We start from the raw sequence: 22,900 nt of genomic DNA, 5'->3' as shown, positions 1-22,900 counted from the left end.
ACTGGCTTCTCAAAATTCAGCTCTTAGCTCAAATATCTGTAAAAGAGAGAGATCTTACCCGACCGCTCAATTTTTGGTAGCCTCTCCAGTCACCGTGAGCTGTGAGCTCTCTGATTATATTCTTTGCAGCCCCAGAATTATGTTGTTATTACTGGGCAACTTGGTTATTAACTGTCCCTCTCTGCCCCCACCCAGCAAGGCTGGCGTCTTTATCCAGTCTTTTCACTACCAGACACCCAGAACCAAAAACAAATGCCTGGCACATGAGAGAAGCTCAACCCTTTCTGTAAAAGGAATACGTGAGTGAGTGAGTTGGGTTTCTGTTACTAACAACACAAGAGCTTCGCCTTGTACAATACGCAATGATTTCTAAAATACAGCAGGATGGTCTCCTTTCTCTTGTCTTCCTTGTCATTTATGAAGCATTGTGGGCACCAAGGGTCCCAGTGGAAATGACAGGCCACCTTTACGTGGCGTTTCCATTTCCAAAGCACCTGTGTTGGGGAAGTTTCTGGAGAGGGATACCCATCTTGATGTCGGAAGATTTTTCTGGATTCACTGCCTGACTGCCAAGAAGTCTGGGATCAAAGCTGTTGTAGCTTGTGACTGTCTTCCTGCATTTGCTGACTCTTATGCTTCCTGATGTGATACCCAGCTGCGCTAACCTGCATTCCACGGCCTCCCCAGTCATGTGAGCATCTGTGGCACCTGGGCTGTGTGTCTAAAGTACTAGAGCTCCATACATGTGCAGGACCCAAGTGCCTGAGTGTTTGGGGGAGGGAGGGGAACAGCGTAAAATGGCAGGACTCACAAGGGAAGGACACGTTTCTGACTGAAGAGTGAAGGTCAGAGTGCAGACCGACTCTCCCATCTCTCTTGATAATATTTCTCTCAACTCCTGAAGCTGGTAAGGGAGGTTTGGTACTGGGAAAGGAGCTGATATTATAAAGGGATTATAACATGTTGCCCCGGGGGAAGATTTTTATGGTCTTCCTTATGGAGGCTTAGAGATTTGGCGTGCTGGCTATCTTGATGTCAGTCATGTGTTTGGATTCTGCTCACCAGTGTGGGATTTTCTTTCTCCATGCACCCTTTATTCCATGGGGATAGCTCCTAAACAGGGGCATGGTGGTACCAGTTTGGTACCAGCATGGTGGTACTGCCACACACACACAGTCTCATTGGGGGTTCCTAGTTGCCCCATACAGTGGCAGGGAGATTATGCATGCCCTTGAGCATATGATATTAGAAGAGGTAGCTTTCCCCTGTCGGAATCCTCACGAATGAGTTAGCTAAAATAGGATTCCACATCACACACATGTCTTTCACTTCTTTGGGTTCTTGATTGACTGTTTTCAGAGGCTCCTGGAGTCCGATTAACTCTCATTCTAGATAAAATGAGTGTGAAGGGAGTGGTCCCACAGAACAGATGGCGCTCACTTCCGATGCCACCACCACTTGGTGACAAGTCTCTCCAAAGATCCCTTGATGGTGAAATTCTCTATGAAATAAGCTCTTGGAAGAGTGAAGAAGCCCCCAAGCAGCAAGGAAAGGCCTCTGTTGGGCCCATGACAGTTCCCGCTGATGCACTAAAATATGACCCACCGGATGTGCCCCCACACATCTGCCCACTCATGCTGTCACCTCTGCCTGGGAGGATGGAGGGGAGTAGTGCAGGGGTACCCAGAAGTACTCTGTCCATGCACAGGCCCTGTCAGTGTGTTTCCTGGCTCAGTTTGGACAGGAAACACAGGATCCTCACGTTTCTCAGTGATGCATGGCAGCAGGCAGAGCTCTAGTTGCAGGACCAAAAGATCCAGTGAGGTGGTAAGTCCTCAGAAATGGACCCAAGGATCTCTCCTTTCCCTATAAGCATATGTTACTCCTCACATGAAGTGGTGGACCATGTTTCTCCTCCCCTTGAATCTGTGACTCCTGTACAATGTGGTGGAAGTAACCTTCTGGGACCTCTGAGCCTATACGTTAAGAAATCTTGGAAGTTTCTACCTTCTCTCTCTTAGAACATTTGCTCTGGGGATGCTCTGGGAGTCCAGCTGCCAGGCCCAAGGTGGATGGAGAAGCCATGTGGAGGAGAACTGATACGACATTCTATGATCAAGAGCCTCAGCTGAGCCCCAGCCAACAGCCCTTGTCAATGTCCAGCCATGTGAATGAATCATTTTGGATGTTCCAGCCCAACTGAGCTTTCAGATATTTTCAGGCCCATTTTAAAAATTGCATGTATCAAAAATATCACCCTGCTGAGTCCAGAAGGCCCAGCTTATAGAATCATTAAAGATAACAACACAGTTCCTGCTTTGAGCCATGAAGTTTCAGGGTAGTTTGTCACAGAACAATCAGTGGAGCTGCTAACACAAGCTCCCTTGCCAGTGGAGTCTGATAAAAGCTGATTCTTCCTCAAAATCTGTCCCATGTAGTTCCCCCATAAGCTTCTGGTCCTCAGAGGGCCTTGGGCATGTGAGCTCAGCTGACCAAGGGCTCACATAACCTATCAAGCCCTCAGAGGAAGAAAAGCCAACAAATACTGCTGACATAATAGCTAATTGGTTCTTGTTTCATTGCTGACAATGAAATTGTTTATAATTTATGATTATCTTTTAAAGAAGGTTAACACCAAACAACACAGGAAACCTGAATTATTAAAGCTTCACCATTGAAATCCCCCCCCCAAAGATTGAAATATATTAAACATGGTTTCATAATGAAAATAAACAAGGCCAGCAATAGGTTCTGTGTTGCAGCTCAGAGCCACATACAGCTTAGCTCCAACAGAAGGAAAAAGGAGCCAGGGCACCTGAATGGCTCAGTGGTTGAGTAGATATCTGCCTTTGGCTCAGGGCATGACCCCGGGTCCTGGGATCGAGTTCTGCATTGGGCTCCCTGCAGGGAGTCTGCTTCTCCCTCTGCCTGTGTCTCTGCCCCTCTCTGTCTCTCATGAATAAATAAATAAATAAAATATTTTTTTAAAAAGGAAGGAAAAAGGAGCCATCATTCAATTGCCCAGACCATGTGCCCCAGGCTCTGCCTCTGGCCTTTGAAGAGCATGAGGAACTATGACAGAGGGCTTCCCAGCAGGGGCTCAACCTCCACAAAGAAACCTCATCTCAGATGACTACTGGCATGCAGAAGTCCTCCTCTGAGTCCTCTGTCACTAAAGTGGTAGGATAATTTCTCCCTCATGGTGACAATGTGAGGGTCCTATGAGATCAAAAGCATTTGGAAGTAAACAGATGTTTTCTCATGTTCCATTTTATTTTTTAATTTTTTTTAAAGATTTTATTTATTTATTAATGAGACAGAGAGAGAGAGACAGAGAAAGAGAGAGGCAGAGACACAGGCAGAGGGAGAAGCAGGCTCCACGCAGGGAGCCTGACATGGGACTCAATCCCCTGTCTCCAGGATCATGCCCTGGGCTGAAGGTAGAGGTAGACTGCTGGGCTACCCAGGCTGCCCTTTGTTTTTGTTTGTTTTTGTTTTTGTTTTTGTGACACGGTTTTGCGGGATATAGAATCCTTGGTTGAATTATGTTTCTTTCAACATTTTGATTATGTCATATCACTGCTTCCAGACTCCTACTGTTTCTGATTTGAGTCAGGTGTCACTTGTATTGTTGGTCCCTGTGTGTCATGAGTCATTTTTCTCTTACTACTTTCAAGAGTTTTCTCTTTGCGTTTGGCTTTCAACAGTTGAACTATAACATTTAACATTTATAACATTTATATAATTATAACATTTCTCGGTGGGGATCTCCTTGTTTTATCTTCTTTGGGATTCATTGAGCTTTCTGGATTCATAGATCAATGTTTTTCATCACCTTTAGGAAGTGCACAGCCCTTATTTCTCCAAAGAACTTTTCTTCTCCCTTCTCTCTCTTGTCCTTCTGGGACTGTATGCTGAAATGCTCAATGGTGTTCCACAGATCTCTGAGACTCTTTTATTTCATCCCTTTTTTCCTGTTTCTCAAATTGGAATTTCAACCGACCTATCTTCAGATGTATTGGCTTTTTCTTCTGCCATCTGATTCTGATATCAAGCCTCCCAAGCGAAATTTTCATTTTCATTGTTGTACTTTTCAACCCTAGAATTTTTTCAGGTTGTTTCTTATTTTGCAATTTCTCTCTGTATTGAGATTTCCTAATTGATAAATCGTTGTCATCATGCTGATCTTTAACTTCTTAAACATGATTTCTTTCAGTCCTTCAAACATATATTTTTTGAGGATTTTAAGTCATCTCTACACCCAATATGGAGCTCGATTTCACAATCCTGAGATCCAGAGTCACACACTTTACCAACTGAGCCAGCCAGGCACTCCTGAACATATTTATAACAGCTTCTTTGAAATCCTTTGTCTGCTAAGCGACCTCTCAGAGAGTTTCAGTTGACTGCTTTCTTTTTCCTGAGTAAGGGTCACACTCTTGTTTCTCTGCATGTCTCATAATTTTTTGTTTTTGTTGTTCAAAACTGGAAGTTTTATTTTTTTTATTTTTTATTTTTTTAACAAACTGGAAGTTTTAGAATCTGATTCCCTACTCCCTACTTCCTGGGTAGTTGCTGGTGTTTATTTGTTTAGAAATTTGCCTGGGCCATTAGTTCTGTGAGACTTTTCTCCCCTGTGTTATACAGCTTACTGATGTCTGTGCTCATTTCAAAAATTTTTGGCTTTGTGTTTAAGTCTGGCCTCCTGATCCTGTTTATAATAGCTTAACAATTAGTCAATGATTGATCAGAAGTCATGTTCAATAACCTTAAATCAGTAAGACTTCCACACTCTTTAATAATGGACCTGTGTGTGGCTTGGGGGACCCATTCCAAGTTTAGACAGTTGATAAGTCTTCTATGGCTTTTACTTTCTATCTCCTGTGTCTCCTGGATGTGTGTGCAGGAGCTCGTGTTCAGCCAGCAACATGTGAATATCCTCTCTGGTCTCCCCTGAGTGTGTATGTAACCTTGCACAAGCCTCCAGCCTACCAGAGAAATATTTTGGAGCTGATCAAGGCCCATGATATGTCTCATTCCTCAAATCCCCCTGTTGAGTTTCTGGCTAGCTTGCCAGACCGTTTCTCATCCCAGCTAGGATGACCGACTTAGGCTGTGACATTTTCATCTCTCAGTCCTTTGCCACTGAGATTACTACTGTATCTAACAGTGGCCAGGAGGGTGGGCTTTTCCTGCTCTCTGATTGATCTACATCAAGTCAGCCCCTTATTGCAATGAAGCTGCTAGTTTTCACTAGAATTTCCTCACTGACGGAGAGGTTGAAGGACAAGTGCATTCCAGGCTAAACAAATGGACCCCACTGTTGTTACTCAGATTTAACAATTTTTCTTGAATAAACTCTTCTCAGCCTTTTGTATGCCTTTGGCTGGTTTCCAGGGCCTTCACGTCATTGCTGTTGACAATCTTGTGTGATTTTACTGTTGTTTCTTGGGGGAGGGGATTGCTTGCCAAGTGCCTCTTTCCTCCATTCCATAAGTCCTTCCCTGTACTAGCATTTTGCAATGATTAGTCCCAAGGTTGCCACTGAACAGAGACTCTGCTGCCAGCACTGTTTTTGATGGTTGCTTGGATTTGTGGCCTTTGCTACCCGAGCCATGCTTTTCAGTATTGATACCCTTGTGTAGTCTCCTCCCCTTCAGTCCAGGCTGGGATTTTCTTTAAAAATCTGGGATTTGCTTTAATTTTTTTTTCTTTTTTTATATATATAGAAAGTGAGCAGGCGAGGAGCCAAGAGAAGGGGAAAGAGAATCTGCAGCAGGCTCCACACTCAGCATGGAGTCTGACTTAGGAATCAGTCTCACAACCCTGAGATCATGACCTGAGCCAAAATCAAGAGTCGGATGCTTAACCAACTGAACTACCCAGGCACGCATGGGATTTATTTTAAACATCAGAATGCAGAAGAAGTATCACTGTATGAGTTTCAGGCCTAGGCATTTAGAAGGCTGGAAGCTCCTGCTTTTATGCTCTTGGAAGCTCTGCACTGCCATATAAGAAGTTCAGCTTCCCTGCTAGACAGATCATGTGAGGAGAATCGGCAGTAAGGGATAGGCCCCAAGACTGTATGGAATAAGTAGCTGGCAGTGAGAAATGAAGCCCCAGAAATTTGACCAAATAAATCCACTCCAGCCAGCCCTAACCATGTGAGCCTTCCCAGCTCAGGCACCAGACATAAGAGTGGTGAAGCATCTTGGAAGGCATGGCATCACATGGAGCAGAGGGGAGCCATCTTTACTATGCTCACCTGGAGTTCCCCAGAATAATGAGAAAGAATAAAAATTATTGTTGTTATAAGCTACTAGGTAATGGATAACAATTTAAGGAATGGATAACCAAATAGCCAGGTAAAAGAGCAATAGCTGGACTACTGCTTCTAGTTTTGGCCTTCTCTAACACATTTTGACACAACTGGCAAGCTTCAAGAGCTGCCTGGTCTTGACTCACTGGTTCCTAACAAGTTGTATTGTGTTCTGAGTATGTCACCTGAAGTATAGACAATGTTCATTGTGCACAACACCCTGCAGAGAGCCCAGCAAAAATAGGCACATAATAAAAGGCTTCATGCTGACACTCACAGTTAATATGATTGTGAGTCACACCAACTATTACAGCCCAGGAAACAGACCACTTTTCCCTTCTTAGTCACTGAGTCATGCTGGCAGGATCAAGGCAACACAACACTTTTGGTCTACACACCCTTTTCATGCCATAGGCGCCAGTGCCAGAGAGCCTGTTGACACTACAACTTTGTTTCTACCTGTTTCTTTCTCAATTCTCAATCTATCTGGGTCAAGGGCATTTGGGTTTCTCCGAAGCAAAGGAACCCACGTTCAGATGCCTACTTACATGAAATGAGCTCAGAGTCAGCTGCATGAAGAGTCGTATAAGTTTTGAAAATCCTTCTACTTGATCATCAGTGATGAAGGAGAAGAGAATCTCGTGAACACCCAACAAAGGAATGAGGACCAGTGTTGACTTTGCCAATCTGCAAATGACAACCAAAAAACTGTCAGGAGAGCTATGTTGAGAATAGGCAGTTTCCTGCTCTTCTGTCCATGACTTTATCATAGTTCTTATCATACTGAAAAATAATTGATCTTCTAGTTTGTCTCCTTGGCTACACATTGAATGCTTTAAGGGCCAGTGTGGTCTTGTTTAACTGATGCCTCCGTACACCTGACTCTTGGCAGACACTCAGGATACATGAATGGAGTGAATGAATGAATAAATGAATGGATGGATGGATGAATTTTCCTATAAAGATTATGATATGCCTATAGATCTTAATGTTTTGACTGATGGATAGATTTCCATGTGCATGGCTGTCTCCCTGGGACACTACACCACTACCAGGTATAACAGATTTCCTATTACCTGGCTGGCAGGTGCCTCTATTTCTTTCTCTATTCAGGACTTCCAATGTCAGTGCTTTATTGAACCTGAGAAGGGAAAGCAAATGAAGAATCTGGGGTCACACAGCCACTAAGTGACAAATCCAGGCCTGGAAATGAGGCTTCTGACTTCAAACTCACACACTACACACTCCATGCAGAGCTTGACCTTCAAGCTCCATGCTGCCCCTCAGCCCCAAGACAGCAAGGGCTGCAGGAAATGAGAAACTGATCCTCCTCATAAAAAGTACTGTGTGGAAGCTCGCTGCTGTATACACTCTGCATAAAAAAGACAAACATTCCTTTGTACCACCCACGTGCAAAGTGCACAGCTGGGGCCCAAACATTCCATATCACATACCGGTGGTTCCCAAACATGGTTTATCATTAGAATTCCTTAAAGAACCTAAAAAGATAGATGATAGACAGATGGATGAATGAATGGATGGATAAACAGATAGATGGAGAGATAGATGGAGAAATGGATAGGTGGATAGGTGGATGGATGGGTAGATGGATGGATGGATAGATAGATGGAGAGATAGATGGCTGGCTGGCTGGGTAGATAATAGATAGATGATAGAAAGATAGTAAATAGATATAGCCAGCTAGCTTCCTCAGCTGAGGTGTCAACCTCCTGAGTCAAAACCTCTGCCCTTTGAGTCCTGGGAATGTGAATTTTTAAGGAATCCTCCCATGGGGTTCTGATAAGCAGCCACATTTGGGAATGACTTTTTTTTTTTTTTTTTTTTTTTTTTTTTTTTTTTACCATTGAGCTGCTTCTTAATTTAAAACTACCTACATTAGCAAAAGTGACTCATACCCAGGGCACAAACAAAGCTACTGTCTTGTATATACACACTGGAAAAAAAAAGTTTAATCCCTAATGACTTTTTAGCCCAAGTCACTTTTCTTAAAGGGACAGACTTGAAGAAGTCTTTCCCCCCACCCCAACCCTGTGGAATTAACGATGGAGGAGATCATGGGCGATGTGCTCAGGAAGATTAACTATACGCAAGAGAAAGTGTTTAGTGTGGATCTTGTGTCTGTGAGACCCATTCAAGTGTAATGGTATCAAGGAAATGAGAAAATCTCACCTTTGTCCCCTGAAAAGACCTAGAACCGTAGGAGGAAAGTAGGCACATAAGCTGTGTGTGCAAGACCAGTGACGGATGGGGTATTGGGGGTGGGAGTGCTAGGCAGTGGGAAAACAGACACCAGGTCTAGTTATGCCCTTCCCCTGAGCTGAGCCCCATCAATTCCAACCCCAGTCCCACCCAGGGCAACACTAAGTGGTCTTAAGGACAGAATATTTCAAGAGAGTTGTTTCTGTGCTTGTTTTTGCTTTTTAATTTCCAGGAGTGTTTTTAAAACCCTCTGTCTCAGAGGCAGCAAAGTGGCAACCACAGGTTAAATTTGTACTACGGGGGGTTTTTATTTAGGCTAAGGAGGTGATTTCTATTACTGGAGCCACTTATAAGTAATAAAGACAGTTGGAGCAGAGGGGGTCAGATTTCTGGCTTCTTTGGAAGAACATGGAAATCTAGGCCTGCAATTTTTCTTGGTAATTGTCATCGGCGGGCCCATAGCAGCTGTTTTCTTCACAGGGAACATGTCCTCTACAACATTCAACCCATCTGCACTACTCACTTATGTTCCACGCTTGGCCCCTGTGAGTATCTGAGTTTGTGACCCTTGCTCTGGGTTATCTAAGTTTTATTTAATTAATTAATTTATTTTTTAAAGATTTTATTTATTCATTCATGAGAGACACAAAAAGAAAGAAGCAGAGACACAGGCAGAGGGAGAGCAGGCTCCCTGTGGGGATCCTGATGTGGGGGGCTTGATCCCACGACCCTGGGAACACACCCTGAGCCAAAGGCAGATGCTCAACCACTGAGCCACGCAAGTGCCTCAGTTATCTGAGTTTTAAATATTTTTTTTCTCTTATTTATTTATGATAGTCACAGAGAGAGAGAGAGGCAGAGACACAGGCAGAGGGAGAAGCAGGCTCCATGCACCGGGAGCCCGATGTGGGATTCGATCCTGGGTCTCCAGGATCGCGCCCTGGGCCGAAGGCAGGCGCCAAACCGCTACGCCACCCAGGGATCCCAGTTATCTGAGTTTTAATGATACAAGCTACATACTTAGATGCAGGTCTGCATTTCACCATTAACTTGGGGCCATGCTATTCAAAACATTAGGTGTTTTGAATAAGCTCTGTATTTTGGAATAATAGCAGATCTGTAGAAAAGTAGCAAAGAGAGTACAGAGAGTTCCATATATGCTTCCCCCAGTTTCCCCTCATGTTAAATCGTGTATAACCATGGTACATTTATTTGTTAAGACTAAGAAGCCAACACTGGCACACGACAAGTAACTATGCTCCAGATCCCACTCAGATTTCACCAGGTTTTCCACTAATGTCCTTTTCATGTGCCCGAGTCCCATATTTAGCATGGGATGATTTTTAAGGAATGGCCTTCTGTTTATGAAGCTTTGGGCCATTTTAGTAACTGTCAGCTCCCTGGTTGGATGTCAAGGGATTCCCCGTTCCTTATCTCATTCTAACTTCTCCTTAGACAAAGTACCATGTGTGTTCCTGTTCGGATAGAAATCCATAAATATATATCTACAGCCGTTTACTCTTACGAACTGTATTTATGCTTATTTTTCATCTATAGTCATTTGTTTGTTTAAATTGTTTGGTTTATTGCAGTCATTCAGTGATCCAACAAATATTTATGGAGCATGAGCCAGCGCAGTGGGAGAAGAGGCGCTGTGGTCAAAGGCAGTGGAACCCAAGGGCAGTATCTGGGCCTGGGTTCAAATCTCGATGCCACCAATTATTCTCCATGTGGCTTTGGGCAAATTATTTAAGCTCTCATCTATAAAAATGAGGATTATACAACTAATACCATAATATGAAGTGTTGAAATAATTAAAACATTATTATTAATAATAATACAACTGACAGTGTTGTTTGAAAGAGCAAATAAACACATGGTAAGCCCTCAGAATATTGATATCTGATACTTGAAGAATGTTCACTAGGATTTGGGTATCACTGTTTTTTTAAAATAAGCCATCTTTGCCTTCAGGTTGCTTACAACCTCCACGACTTTGATCAATTTCACTTCCATTTGTTACATTTTTTTGGTTTTGGGTGCCCACCAGAACATCTTTTTGGAAAGGGCTCTGAGGTTCGGCAGGTGAAGAAATGACCCTCCTTTATAAATTCAGCAAGAGCTCTGCCCTGCACACCACATGGAGAGTAGAGACCGGTCCTCCGGGGGAAGAGCAGCCTGGGTGCTGGAAGCCACAAAGAACAGACAACTCTGACGCCACTGAGCATCATCAGCAGGCATCTGCCCACATTCCAGGGGCCTGGCTCGGCTCTCCCACTCCTGGCCAGGCAGGTGTGCCATGTAACTCTCCTCTGCTTGAATGCTGGAAGTCCAGGGACAGGATGGGGACTACAGGAGGTTCTCCAGCAACTAACAACTTGCCTTTTTGGCAAGACCCAGATCTATTTAATTTAAACTTTCCTAAAATATGCTCCTGGAAGGGATGGGGGCCAAATCTTGAGAGCTACATTCTGAAAGTTCTCAAAATCTGGGGGAGGTGGAGGCAGGCCTGTTTCTACCAGAGTTTGGACAAAATGCCCTGGGCCCTGTCGCCCCTTCCTCCTCATCCTAGCCGGGGAGGGGTGACAAAGGAAAACAGACCTGGAGGGGGACGAGGAGGTAGAAGAGCTCAGTGTGAGCTGGTGGGGGTGACCTAGTGGGGTGACTTAGAAATGAGAGCATTAGCACTGCTCTGCAGAGAAAAATGAGCAGATGCCCTCCTCAATGCTGCAGGATTCGCCAGCCAGGGCAGGAAAATCAGGTGGCCTGGTGTGTCCTGAGAGGCAGGACCCTGGGTTTTTGCTAATTAATGAGCATAAGCTGAGCAATTGTACTGTGCTCTGCGCTGGAGCAAAGTGAACAGAAAGCAGATGGCCAACCAGAATGATGCAGAAAGTCACAAAGATGCTAAGAGTCCCCTGTACTTACCCAGCCCTATCTGTGGAGACCCTGAGAAATGAGCCCTGCTTTCACCAGGCAGGTGGCCCCACAGGGCAGTGGGGGTTTCTCACGGTCAGTGATCCTTCGCACCGATCACTCTACTTTGACGACATGATCACCGGCAACACCCCAGTGACTGCTTTGAATTTCTGGCTTATTTGTTGTCAAGTATGCTAGGAGTGCAGGCACCAGGAGGAAACCCCCCTGCCCATTCCCGCCTTTCACCACCTCTAAGAATGAACAGTTGTATAGTCTGGTTTATATATCAGTCTCTTGTGAGTCCAGTTGGCATTAGGCAGCTCTCCAAAGTCTCAGCCATTTGGGAACACTGATACATCCCTGGGTGGTGGCAAACTCACCAAGGTAAGGTGTCTTAGCCTGGGAGGACTCCAGGTGGGCATAAACCCAGGTTTCTCTTTTCAAGCTTTATCCTTGAACAAGGGTGGAGGAAGGGGGGAAAAAAACCTTTCCAGACTGGTTGTATATATCAGACAAGTTATTCCTTCTCCTCCCAAAATAGCTGTCTTGGATCATTGCTCAGCCATGAGGGTCTCCTCAGTATTTATGCTTGCCTAGATTGTCAGCTCTCAGTCGGGTATGCACACTTGAGGGCTGTGCAAAAACAATCCATGTGGCATTAGAAGAAAACGTAATAAAGAAAGATAATTGAAGTTCTATGTGTTAAATTTTAATCCATCCTTTACCATTTTCTCTTTCTGTTGTATTTTATAATGTCTATATCAGCTCAACAGACCATGGGTGTAAATGATGAGGGGCATGCTCAGAATTTCTTTATTGAAAAAGATGCATGATCAGAAAAGTTTAGGAACCACCATCTCGGATAATTCCAAAGGAGATCTTGCAAAAGGGGATGTTGTGGCTGCTTAGAAGCATATCTGCCATGGCCCAACCTGAAAACTCCATGGGTTATTTCACTACAGCATCTGACCCAGTGTCCTGCACTCTGCATCAAAATATCTTGGGGGAAGTCCATAAGAAGTCCAGGTAACAGGGCTCCATTCCACATTTACTGAGTCTGAATACCCAGTGGAAGGCCTCATGAGTCCATGCTTTTGGCTGCCTTGCCAGGTGATGCTTATAAGCAGCTAGAATGGAAAGCTTCTTTAGGGGACCCTATGGGTTTGGAGCATGGGGAGCCCCAATGGTACATGGTGGGCTTTGAGGGCAGAAAAAAGCAGGGTGTAGACTCTCAGTCTGAATGGAAAGTGGTGTCTTGGGATTTGTCTACTCCCTGTTTCTGTTTCTGGGCAGTGCCATCCTGTGTCGGGTTTCCCAGATGCCTCAGTGTCCCCTGTGCCTGGTTAGTGAGAGTCCTGCCCTCCCTGAATGGACCCATGATGGGAAGACTAGAGCAGCTCTAACCATGGTTTTAGATCTCCACCCTCAGAGAGCAGTTAGAGGCTCAGCCTTGGGAGAAGAGCCAAAGAAGCTTTGAGCCACTTAGAGTTCTCCACCAGAGGCGCCAAGAAAGTCGGCATGGTTCTGTGTTGTCCAAGCCAGCCCAAGTGCCTTCAGGATGGGAGGGTGAGTTGCAAAATGTTTGGGCCAATTATAGCATATATTTGTCAGTGGTGAACCATACGTGTTTATATCCTTTGGGAACTCCCAGAAGAAGGGTTTTAGGTAGATAGGATTTGGGGTCTGGATCCTGGGCAGACCACTCACACATCCAATTAGACTGAGAACCCACATCTATGAGCTTCTTTGGTCTTCCTAACAAGCAAGAGATGGGTCTCCTGTGACATTCTCATTTTACACACAAGAAATTAGGCCCAGGGAGGCCAAGTATGTTGCCCAAGGTCACTCAGCAGATCTGGGATCATGGCCAGCATCAGCCCTCTTGACATATGTTCACACCAAAATACTAGTTTTTGGGAGTTGGAATGTTCTTCTTGCAGACAGGGCCCACATACTATCTTTCTTTTGTTCCAAGCACAGGTCCAGGCTCATGGTAGGTGTTCATTAAATATTTGTCAGATAAATGGAAAAAATACCTTCCCAGCACACCTGGGTCAGGTCCAATTTTAGTGTTAGTGAGAGAGAAACAGAGCTCCACCCATCCTCACTCACACCTCTGCCTATGACCTGCCATGTGGACTAAAATCCTTACCCTTAGAGCCACTCTTTGGCTCAACCAAATGGCTCTACTATCCACTCTTAGGGGCATTTTAAGTTCTCTGCTGCGGGGAATGTGCATACCCTTGACCACTCACTTCATGTCCATGGGGCCAGAAGGTCCTCAACAGTGGCAAAAGCCTTGCATGACCCCATGACACCTTTTTCAGAGGTTCCTTTCTTGATACGCTCATCTTGGGAAACAGACATATCGATATAGCTCATGCCCCTCCCCCAGAACATTATTCAGAACAGCCTGAAGGGGTTAAAATAATCTTGGACCATCTAGTGCTGACCTCAGGCCACTCACCTGTATTTATAATCTCTGAAGCACATTTGATGGGCTTTGAGCTTTGAAATGAGAAGCTTGACAATTTTCAGGAAGATGAAGAAATTGACCTTGGGGAAAAAAGTAGATATGGGTTAATAAGTGATATAGACTCCACATGGTTATGAATATCAAGGTCACCCTGATCCTGGCCATTGGGTCCTTGTCCATGTAAGCCAGGGGAAATGTGGCAGTTGACCATTCAGGAAGTATATGCTAGTGGCCATCCCCACTCTTCCAAAGGCCATGTCAACACATCCATGTATTATTTCATTTAATCTTCACAATAATATTCTGAAAAGCCACACTGTTTTTATGTCATGATACAATGAGAAAAAGGAGAGGCATGGGAGATACAAGAGACACGGAAGAGACCAGTACAGTTCCCAAAGTTGCACACACAGCAAGTGACTGAGCTGGTACTAAATACAGCTTTACCTGAAAATCATCTTTTCTTCATGTAAACAGCCTACCTTCTGTAAAGATCTGCAGCCCTACTGATGTCTAACTTGAGGTCTTCTTGCTGCCATGGAGTTTATTGGAAAGCACATATTCTCCTTTCCCTAGAGTAGATTCCACACCTGTCATGGGCTGGGACAGTTCGACCCTTCATTGTCAGCCTTGGTAGAAATGTTTAAATATGTCTGCAAATTCTTCAGCACTGTTGCCTTAGAAAGGCAGAGCCTAATTCCCTCTTTCCCTCTGAGATGTAAGCAAGGCTTAGCTATGTACATCAAATGAAAAGAATATGGTGGAAGTGAGGCTATGTGACTTCTTAGGGTAGGTCCTCAAAAAGATGGCATCCACCTGGTTCTCTCTCTCTCTTTCTCTGGGGAAAGCCAGCCGCCATGTTGAAAGCACACTCAAGTAGCCTGCAGAGAGACCCACCTTGGGGAACTGAGTTCTCCTACCAACAACTAGCACCACTTGCTGGCCATGTGTATGAGCCACCTGGGAAGCTGATTCTCCAGCCCCAGTCAAGCCGTCAGATGGTTGCAGCTCTGGCCAACACCTTAACAGCAACCCCATGAGACACTGTGAGGCTCTTGGAGAAGTAGAAGGGCAAGTGATTGAGGGCTTGGAGAATAAGAATGAGATTTGTGAAGAGTAAGACTGAATGGGGGTGGGTGGGAGAGAACCAGCGCCTGCAGAGCCTTTCAAGGTCACACAGAGGAGTTTGGGTTTCCTTCTGAAAGCAATGGAGAGCCAGTGATGAATCTCAAGCAGGAGAGTTACTTGATCAGATTTGTATTTCTATTCAGAAAGATCATTTCAACAGCTGTGGGGATTATGGATTAGAGGAAGGCAAAGCCAGAATAGGGGAGACAGGAAAGAATGATGGAGAGGTGATATAAAGCCACAGCTGTGGTGCATCAGCAATGGGGAATATGAGATGGATTTGAAAGTCTTAAGGAGTTTGAGTCAAATGGCCTAATTTGTTAGTGGTTGGATGTGAGGTCAAAGATGATCCAAAGTTTCTCAGTAGATCTCAAGTGTGCTGTCATGTCATTCACTGAGAGTGAGAACATGAAGGAGGGAGAGCAGGTGCAGGGGGATGAGGAGAGCTCTAGTTACTGTGGACACAAGAGATGGCCCAAGGCAGTGAGATATTTATGTCTGGATTTCAGCAGAGAAGTCCCAGCTGGAGAATGGAGCCAGCATTGGAGGAGGTGAGATCGTCCAGAAAGGCAGGGTAGACTGAAAGAAATAAAGGGTTAATTAAGAGACTCACCTTGTGATGAAAGGAAATGGAGGCAGGAAAAGAGATGGAGAAAGAGTAGCCAGGGCAGTTGGAGCAGATCACAAGGAAGTGGTGTCCTGGAAGCTCATGGCTGTAAGAATTTAAGAAGGTGAACACTACATGGAATTTAAGCAAACTAAGACTGCATTTAGCAACAAGGAGCTGAGAAAAGGTGCACTTCACAGGTGGCAGCATGAGCCAGATCGCAATGCTTTGCTTTTTGAGTTAGACATGAAGAGGTAGATGATATTGAAGAGGCTTGGCTGTGAAGGGAAGCAGAATGATAGAACAGTAAGCAACAAGGGATGCAGAATGGGGACAACGTCTCTCCCCTCTTTTACATGCAGGGCTGGAAGAGGTTTGGGGTTACAGTTGTTCTTTTCTTTTAAGATTTTATTTATTTATTCATGAGAGACACAGAGAGAGAGAGAGAGAGAGAGAGAGAGGCACAGAGACACAGGCAGAAGGAGAAGCAGGCTCCATGCAGGGAGCCTGACGTGGGACTCAATCCCGGGTCTCCAGGATCACGCCTTGGGCTGAAGGCAGAGCTAAACCGCTACCAGGCTACCCAACAGTTGTGTTGTTGTTGTTGTTGTTTTAAACTTTTTTTTGTATATATTTTTTATTGGCATTTGATTTGCCAACATATAGCTTAACACCCAGTGCTCATCCCATCAAGTGACCCCCCCTCAGTGCCCGTCACCCAGTCACCCCAACCCCCTGCCCACCTCCCTTTCCGCCACCCCTTGTTCGTTTCCCAGAGTTAGGAATCTCTCATGTTCTGTAACCCTCTCTGATATTGTTTTTAAAACAGAAAAGAGTTGAGAATGCCTCCAGGTGATGAGGAAAGAGCCAGTAGAGTTGGAGATTGGGTGATCATTAATGGCGGAAAGTCTCCACTAACACTGAACCAGCACAAGACCAATGCCTCCTGCCTGGAAATAAAACCCTGGAGACACACAGTGAAACAAAAGCTGCAGAATCCAACCTGTACCTCTTGTGACTTGCCTTATCAAGCCCAGGAGAATCAGTGCTCAAAACTAACAGACTACGGTTTCAGGCAAGAGACTACTATTTATCCAATCCACCAGCCAGCAGGAATGATGGAGCTTCCCAGCCAAAGAGTATTTAGTAACAGAACACTTAAATACAAACTAAATGCAACCAAGTAATTTATTTCTTTAATGGGATATCTGCTTTTCCTCACAAAGAGAAAACGTTGTGTCCTTGGCTTAGTGATTTGTTGAAGTCAGGCATTTTTCTCACAAAGTAAGTTGAACCGGGGAAAGGAACGTTATTTCAGCAAATTAATTTCAATTGGGACTGTACCCTAGGAAATGAAGAGTTGTGATGAGGAGCATGTGGATTTTCTGTTTTTTGTGTCTTCCAGGGACCAGACATGAGAAAATGGGCATCAACCAATGGGCCATATGGCTCCTCAATGCCACGGAATGAAACATCAGCCTGGTTGACCATGGAGCTTGTGCTCACCTAGGCATCCCACAAGACAAGAGTCAGCAGGCCCATTTGGATGACACTGTTCTTCATGTGTGCACAAGCAGGAAAAGAGACTGAGTGAGGACATTTTTTAAGAACGCAGCCAACTCCTCTTAGATTCTGTGATGAGAATGGGGACCCAGGACCCCAAATATGTAAGGCTCCCTTTCAGGTCCTAGACAGTGCAGAATGCATTATCAGATACCACGTTCCTGGTGACACTTCTTTGGTACCCCAGCTCCTGTGCTTAGGCCTGGGAGGCAATTGCCTCCCTTAGAGGCTGGCAGAGGCAATTGCTAACATGGTAGGGGGCTCAGAAGTCAGCTTCATCTACCCCTAAACTTCTCCACCTACCCCTGTCCCCTCTTCACCTGGCCTGCTGTGTGGACTAAAATGTCTATCATTAGAGCTGCTCCTTAGGGTTAAGATACTTCATCCCCAGAACCCTGATGAAGTGTACACATCACACAGTCGATAGGAACACTTGGGGGGGGGGGCTTTTTCCATCTATTATTCATCCATTTGCTCATTTTTACAACAATGAGTAATTCAGTCACTACTTATGATCTGACCCACTTTCACCATGGGGAACAGAAGATGTGATGCAGCAAAGCTAAGGTATAAGGGGGTAGGAAAGCACAGGGTATGGAGAGATTCCCACTGCAACTTTTAGAGGAAGAAACTATGAAAATGAGATGTTTGGGAGACACAGAAAGCCCCTGGGTGCCTGGTGAGACAGAAGATCTAAAAACGGACAATACCAGTGAAGACTAATTTTACGGACTTCTCAGCTTTGCCAAGTCCTGGAGTTATCAGAGGAGATTCAGTAGGAATGAATGAAAGAATCTGAGTTTGTAACTTCATAAAGTCAACAGATGGTTCATTCAATTCATTGGCTAAAAAAAAAAGCGTTCAGCTGCATGTTCAATTTGGTTGATCCATTACCTCCAGGAATTACGGTGTGGATAGAACAATCCTGCATAGTGTACGTATTTTGTAAGGCTGTCCATGAAGGTTTGGACTAATCAAAGCTTTATGGATTTTCTACTGGGAGCAGAGGAGACTAGGATATAAGAATATATCTTATTCTGGGATGGTTCTATTCTAAATGTACACCCAAGGGTAACAGGTTAATTTAAGTAGTGGAGCCTTATATCCTGAAGAAGATGTGAATTCTCCAATTTCTATGCCTCATGTAAGACCAGAGCATCTGGACTCTCGGGATTGTTACATTGTCATTTCTGAAACAGAGAGAAAGTCAAGAGGGCAGCAGATAAAATCAGCTGGGATGTATGGAAACCCCGCATAGCATTCATTCACGTCAGCCCTGATGCTGATCCATGGATGCAGACCCAGTCTGGGGGAGGTGGGAGAAGCCCAGCTGTGGTAACAAGGATGCTCACGGCGGGTCGGGGGCAGGGGGAGCCTGAGTCTCAGGACGAGTCTCTTTAGTCCCATACAGCGTCACTGAGCTGGTTACAGGTTTCTGTATACAGCATGAGGCCCCAGGGAGAAGGAGGCCTGTGATGCAACCCTGCATTGGAATCCTGAACCAGAGCAAGGATAAGCTTCTAACTTGTTCCTTCTCGTTCAACACACCCTGCTCACGACTCTCGACCACCCCTTTTCTCAAGGGAACTGGCCCAGGCTCACTCTGAGTCAGAGAATTCTGCTGGGTGGCAGGGGAGGGGGAGCGGGGTCCCCCACAGCTAACATGCTCAGGGAGGAAGAAGCAGGAGTGGGAATGGTCCTTACCATTACACAAAGCAGCATGGGCCCTCGGATGATCCACCAGATTTTCTTATTTCTATTGGTTACCCAGCACCTACGGCAAAGAGTGGGCAGGAGAAGACTTAAAACAGGGACACGAGGGCACCTGGGTGGCTCAATTGGTTAAGCATCTGCCTTTGGCTCAGGTCACGATCTCAGGGTTCTGGGATTGAGGCCCACACTGGGCTCCCTGCTCAGTGGGGAGCCTGCTTCTCCCTCTGCCTACTGCTCCCCCTGTTTGTGCTCTCTCTCTCCCTCTCTCTGTCAAATAAATAAATAAAATCTTTAAAAAACAAAACCAGAGACATGGTTGAATGAACAGCCTCATGCCCTCTGGAAAAAGGGTGCTCATACTTAAGACTGATTTCCCACCCGTGATTCTCCTGGGGGTGGGAGAGAGAAAATAAAACAGGATTACAACCCCCTCCTATTTGTATGGTACCATCAACTTTTCTTAATGGTAAAGTGTTCTTTGAATGCAAACAACATGGCATGGGACTTTCCACGCTTTTCTTCAAGTTCATACAAAAATAAATTATTAATTACACATACAGGATGTTTTGGTAGTGATTATTTGGAAGGGGGAAATAGGGTCACGCGATATACATTGTGGGCAGCAGGCTTACCAATGTGCTGTTGAGATTCAATCCCTAGAAGCCAAATGATGGGGAACCAACCTGGTTTTTTAGTAGTCTCCATAAAGTTCCACCATATAGGCATGCCACAATTTGTTCATGGTTTCCCATATTAGTGGATGCTCAGGCATTTTGTTTTTGTTTTGGGTTGTTGTTTTTTTTTTTTTAATTGAGATATAACGGATATTTAACACCATCTTAGTTTCAGGTGTGCAATATAATGACTTGGTATTTGTATATATCTTGGCAAGATGTTAATTGGGCCACAATAAGCCCAGTTAACGTCTATCACCACACATAGTTACAAATGTTTTTTCTTGCCATAGGGATTTTTAAAACAGACTCTCTTAGCACTTTTCAAATGTACAACAGGGTATTATTAACTCACCATGCTGTCTCCATGTTATACTTTATATCTCTTGGACTTATTTATTTTATAGCTAGAAGTTTGTGCCTTATGACCACCTTTACCCATTTCAGTTTGCTTCCTCTTTATCCCACTGTGAACAATGACACATTAACCAATATTGTACCCATATCTTTACATACTGAAGGTCATCGCCACCCCAGGCAGTGACTTTTTTGTGTGTTAATTTGAGCTAATTTGGTGCTAACTTGCATGTGTAACTAAGCTAACAAACTAATTATTACAAGAAAGGTCTTTGATTATTTTATCTACAGGTCTAAGTATATTCTAGCTAGCCAAAACAGAAGGGGGTGGATATTCTCTTTGGGAAAATGGTGTCAATCCTTGTATTTGGGCATATCTTGGAATTCCTGGCTCATGGAAATGTGTGAGCGGGTGAATTTCCTACCCAGTATTTTCCAGCTGTGCACGGGTGATACTCCAGGGTACAACAAACAGCAGCGGGAAGGCTGGGGGAAGAAAACAGGGAAATGCAGTTAGGATCTGACTGGCCAAACCTGCCTGCCTCCCACCCCACCCTGATGAGCCAAAACCATCTGGTAAAAACGTATAAAAGCCCAAATATCACAGAACCGCAGGCTGAGAGCTGAAGAGACTTAGGGTGACACAGAACCCATCTGTTGTTTTACCGTCAGGCAAACCAGGAAGCAGAGAGGAGAAAACACCTGCCACATGTTGCAAAGCAGCTCAGAGTAAATCCAAAACATTCACCCAAATCTCCCAAATGGTAGGCCACCGGTATTTCTTCTGAATCCTGCAGAGCCTCACATTCTCCAAGAGTTTGTGGCAACAGGGGTTCCAGACCCCGTCTTGAAGACTGAGCTGGCGTTTTTGGACTGGATGTTTGTGTCCTCTGCTCCAACCCCATGTTGAAGCCCTAACCCTCAATGTGGTGATCATTGGGGGCTGGATCTTTGGAGGTAACTAGGTTTGGAAGGTGGGAGTGGTATTGGTCATCATGATGGGATTAGAGCCTGCTTTCTCTCTCTCTCTCTCCATCATGTGAGGCTATAGTGAGAAGGCGGCTGTCTGCAAAAGAAGAGGCCCTCACCAGAACTCAACCATGCTGGCATTCTGATCTCAAACTTCCCAGCCTCCATAACTGTGAGAAATAAATGTCTGTTGGTTACGCCATGCAGTCTATGGCATTTTGTTATGGCAGCCTGAGCAGATCACTACAGCTGGGGACAGGGTAGGAGGGAGAGCATCTAATTGTACAAAAAAGCTTGTTGATTTTTGAAAGTATGCATGCGGTCTATAGTGCTTATTTGTATCTGTACATGTACACACACACCCCTTTCATGAGTATCTTTTCACTGGAGAGTTATCTGTCCCAGATGCTCCCTCCAGCTGGGAAACCAAAGGTTCTATCAAGCTCCTATGTTCTGATGGGCCCCTAGGAGAAGAGGCTGGGGGTTCAGGTCACTCACCCCAACCCACCAGCATGTATCTGGGCCACAGCCGCCTCTCAGAGAGCACTGTGGGCTCCAGCAGCGTGTGCAGATAAAGGCCTTCGACCAGCAGCCATGAGTAATTGGCACCCACGAAGTAGTGCAGCAGGACCTGAGCCGAGCGGCAGGAGGCAGATATCTGTGAAGGACAGAGCACCCGAGGGTGAGGCCAGACCTTCTCATATGGACCCAAGAAGGTGGAGAAGGGCCTCCCCATGTACAGCCCTCTCTCTTCCCTGTCTCACCACACAAATTTGCTTACTATCTCAGAAAGGCTGGCAACAATACCAAAATGCGAGGGAGGGCTTTCTGTAGGTTTCAGAGCCCAGCCTCTTCCTTGACCTTCTAGATTTGTGTAGACAAACAAAAATGAAGAGAATGCACCAGCAGCAATTTCCCAAAAGGAAACACTGAAAGGTATGTTCTCTGATCTTAGTTCAAATCAACTAGAAACTAAAAAAAAGAAAAAAAAATCTTCATATGATTGGAAAGGAAGAAATAATTTCTAAATAACCTGTGAATCACAAAAAGGAAATAATGATAAAAATTAGAACTTATTTTTGAACTGAATGAAAGGAAAATACTACATATCAAAAGGTGTGGTGTGCAGCTAATACCACACCTAGAGTAAAACCTACAACCTTAAATGACTCAATTAAAAAAAGAAACAAGCTGAAAAATCAATTATCCTACCTATCACATCAGAAAAAGAGCAGCAAATTTAACCTAAAGAAAGGACCTGGCAGGGGCAGCTAGGTGGCTCAGCGGATGAGCATCTGCCTTTGGCTCAGGGCGTGATCCCGGGGTCCTGGGATCGAGTGCCACATCGGGCTCCCACAGGGAACCTGCTTCTCCCTCTGCCTATGTCCCTGCCTCTCTCTCTCTGTGTGTGTCTCTCATGAATAAGTAAATAAAATATTTGAGGGGAAAAAAAAAAGAAAAAACCTGGCAGGAAAGCATAAAGATAAAAGTAGAAATTAATGAGACAGACCACATAAACGTAATTAACAATCCTAAAATTTCATTCTACAGTTTGTCTAGTAAAACCAAAAAACATCTGGTGAGGATGATCAAGAGGATAGAAAAGAAAATGAAGGTATAAATAATCAATATCAGGGATGCAAAAAGCAATACCTCCAAAGCTGCAACAGACCTTAAAAAGATCTTAAGAAACTATGAACAGTATTATGGCAAGAAATTCGAAAAGTTAGAGGAAGTACATGCATTCCTAGAAAAACTCAAGTTACTAAAATTGACACCAGAATAAACAGAGAACCTGAATACAAGTCAAAACTAGTGCATAGTTAAAAGCCTTCCAATTAAGAAAACTCTGATTCCAAAGGCTTCACTGGAGTGATCTATGAAATATGTAAGAAAGAAAAATATTCATCTTAAATTCTTCCAGAGAATAGAGAAAGAGGTAACAAGTCTAATTT

General features: G+C 44.6%; 1 protein-coding gene across 1 annotated transcript in view; it reads right to left on the bottom strand.

Moving 5' to 3' along the window:
• The window catches only part of GLP2R (glucagon like peptide 2 receptor), a 50,192-nt gene that overhangs the window by 4,335 nt on the left and 22,957 nt on the right, over positions 1 to 22,900 (bottom strand). The window contains exons 7-11 of the mRNA XM_025428790.3: positions 21,444 to 21,603; positions 20,402 to 20,462; positions 18,937 to 19,006; positions 13,926 to 14,014; positions 6,868 to 7,006 (exon numbers count right to left, since the gene is read on the bottom strand). Coding sequence (XP_025284575.2) covers positions 6,868 to 7,006; positions 13,926 to 14,014; positions 18,937 to 19,006; positions 20,402 to 20,462; positions 21,444 to 21,603 — 519 coding nt within the window. The remainder of the gene's footprint in view (positions 1 to 6,867; positions 7,007 to 13,925; positions 14,015 to 18,936; positions 19,007 to 20,401; positions 20,463 to 21,443; positions 21,604 to 22,900) is intronic.

The sequence above is a fragment of the Canis lupus genome, chromosome 5 (assembly GCF_003254725.2).
Source record: "Canis lupus dingo isolate Sandy chromosome 5, ASM325472v2, whole genome shotgun sequence".
Taxonomy (NCBI): Eukaryota; Metazoa; Chordata; class Mammalia; order Carnivora; family Canidae; genus Canis; species Canis lupus.
The sequence above is the reverse complement of the archived record's forward strand: the minus strand, read 5'-3'. Positions and strand labels throughout refer to the sequence as shown.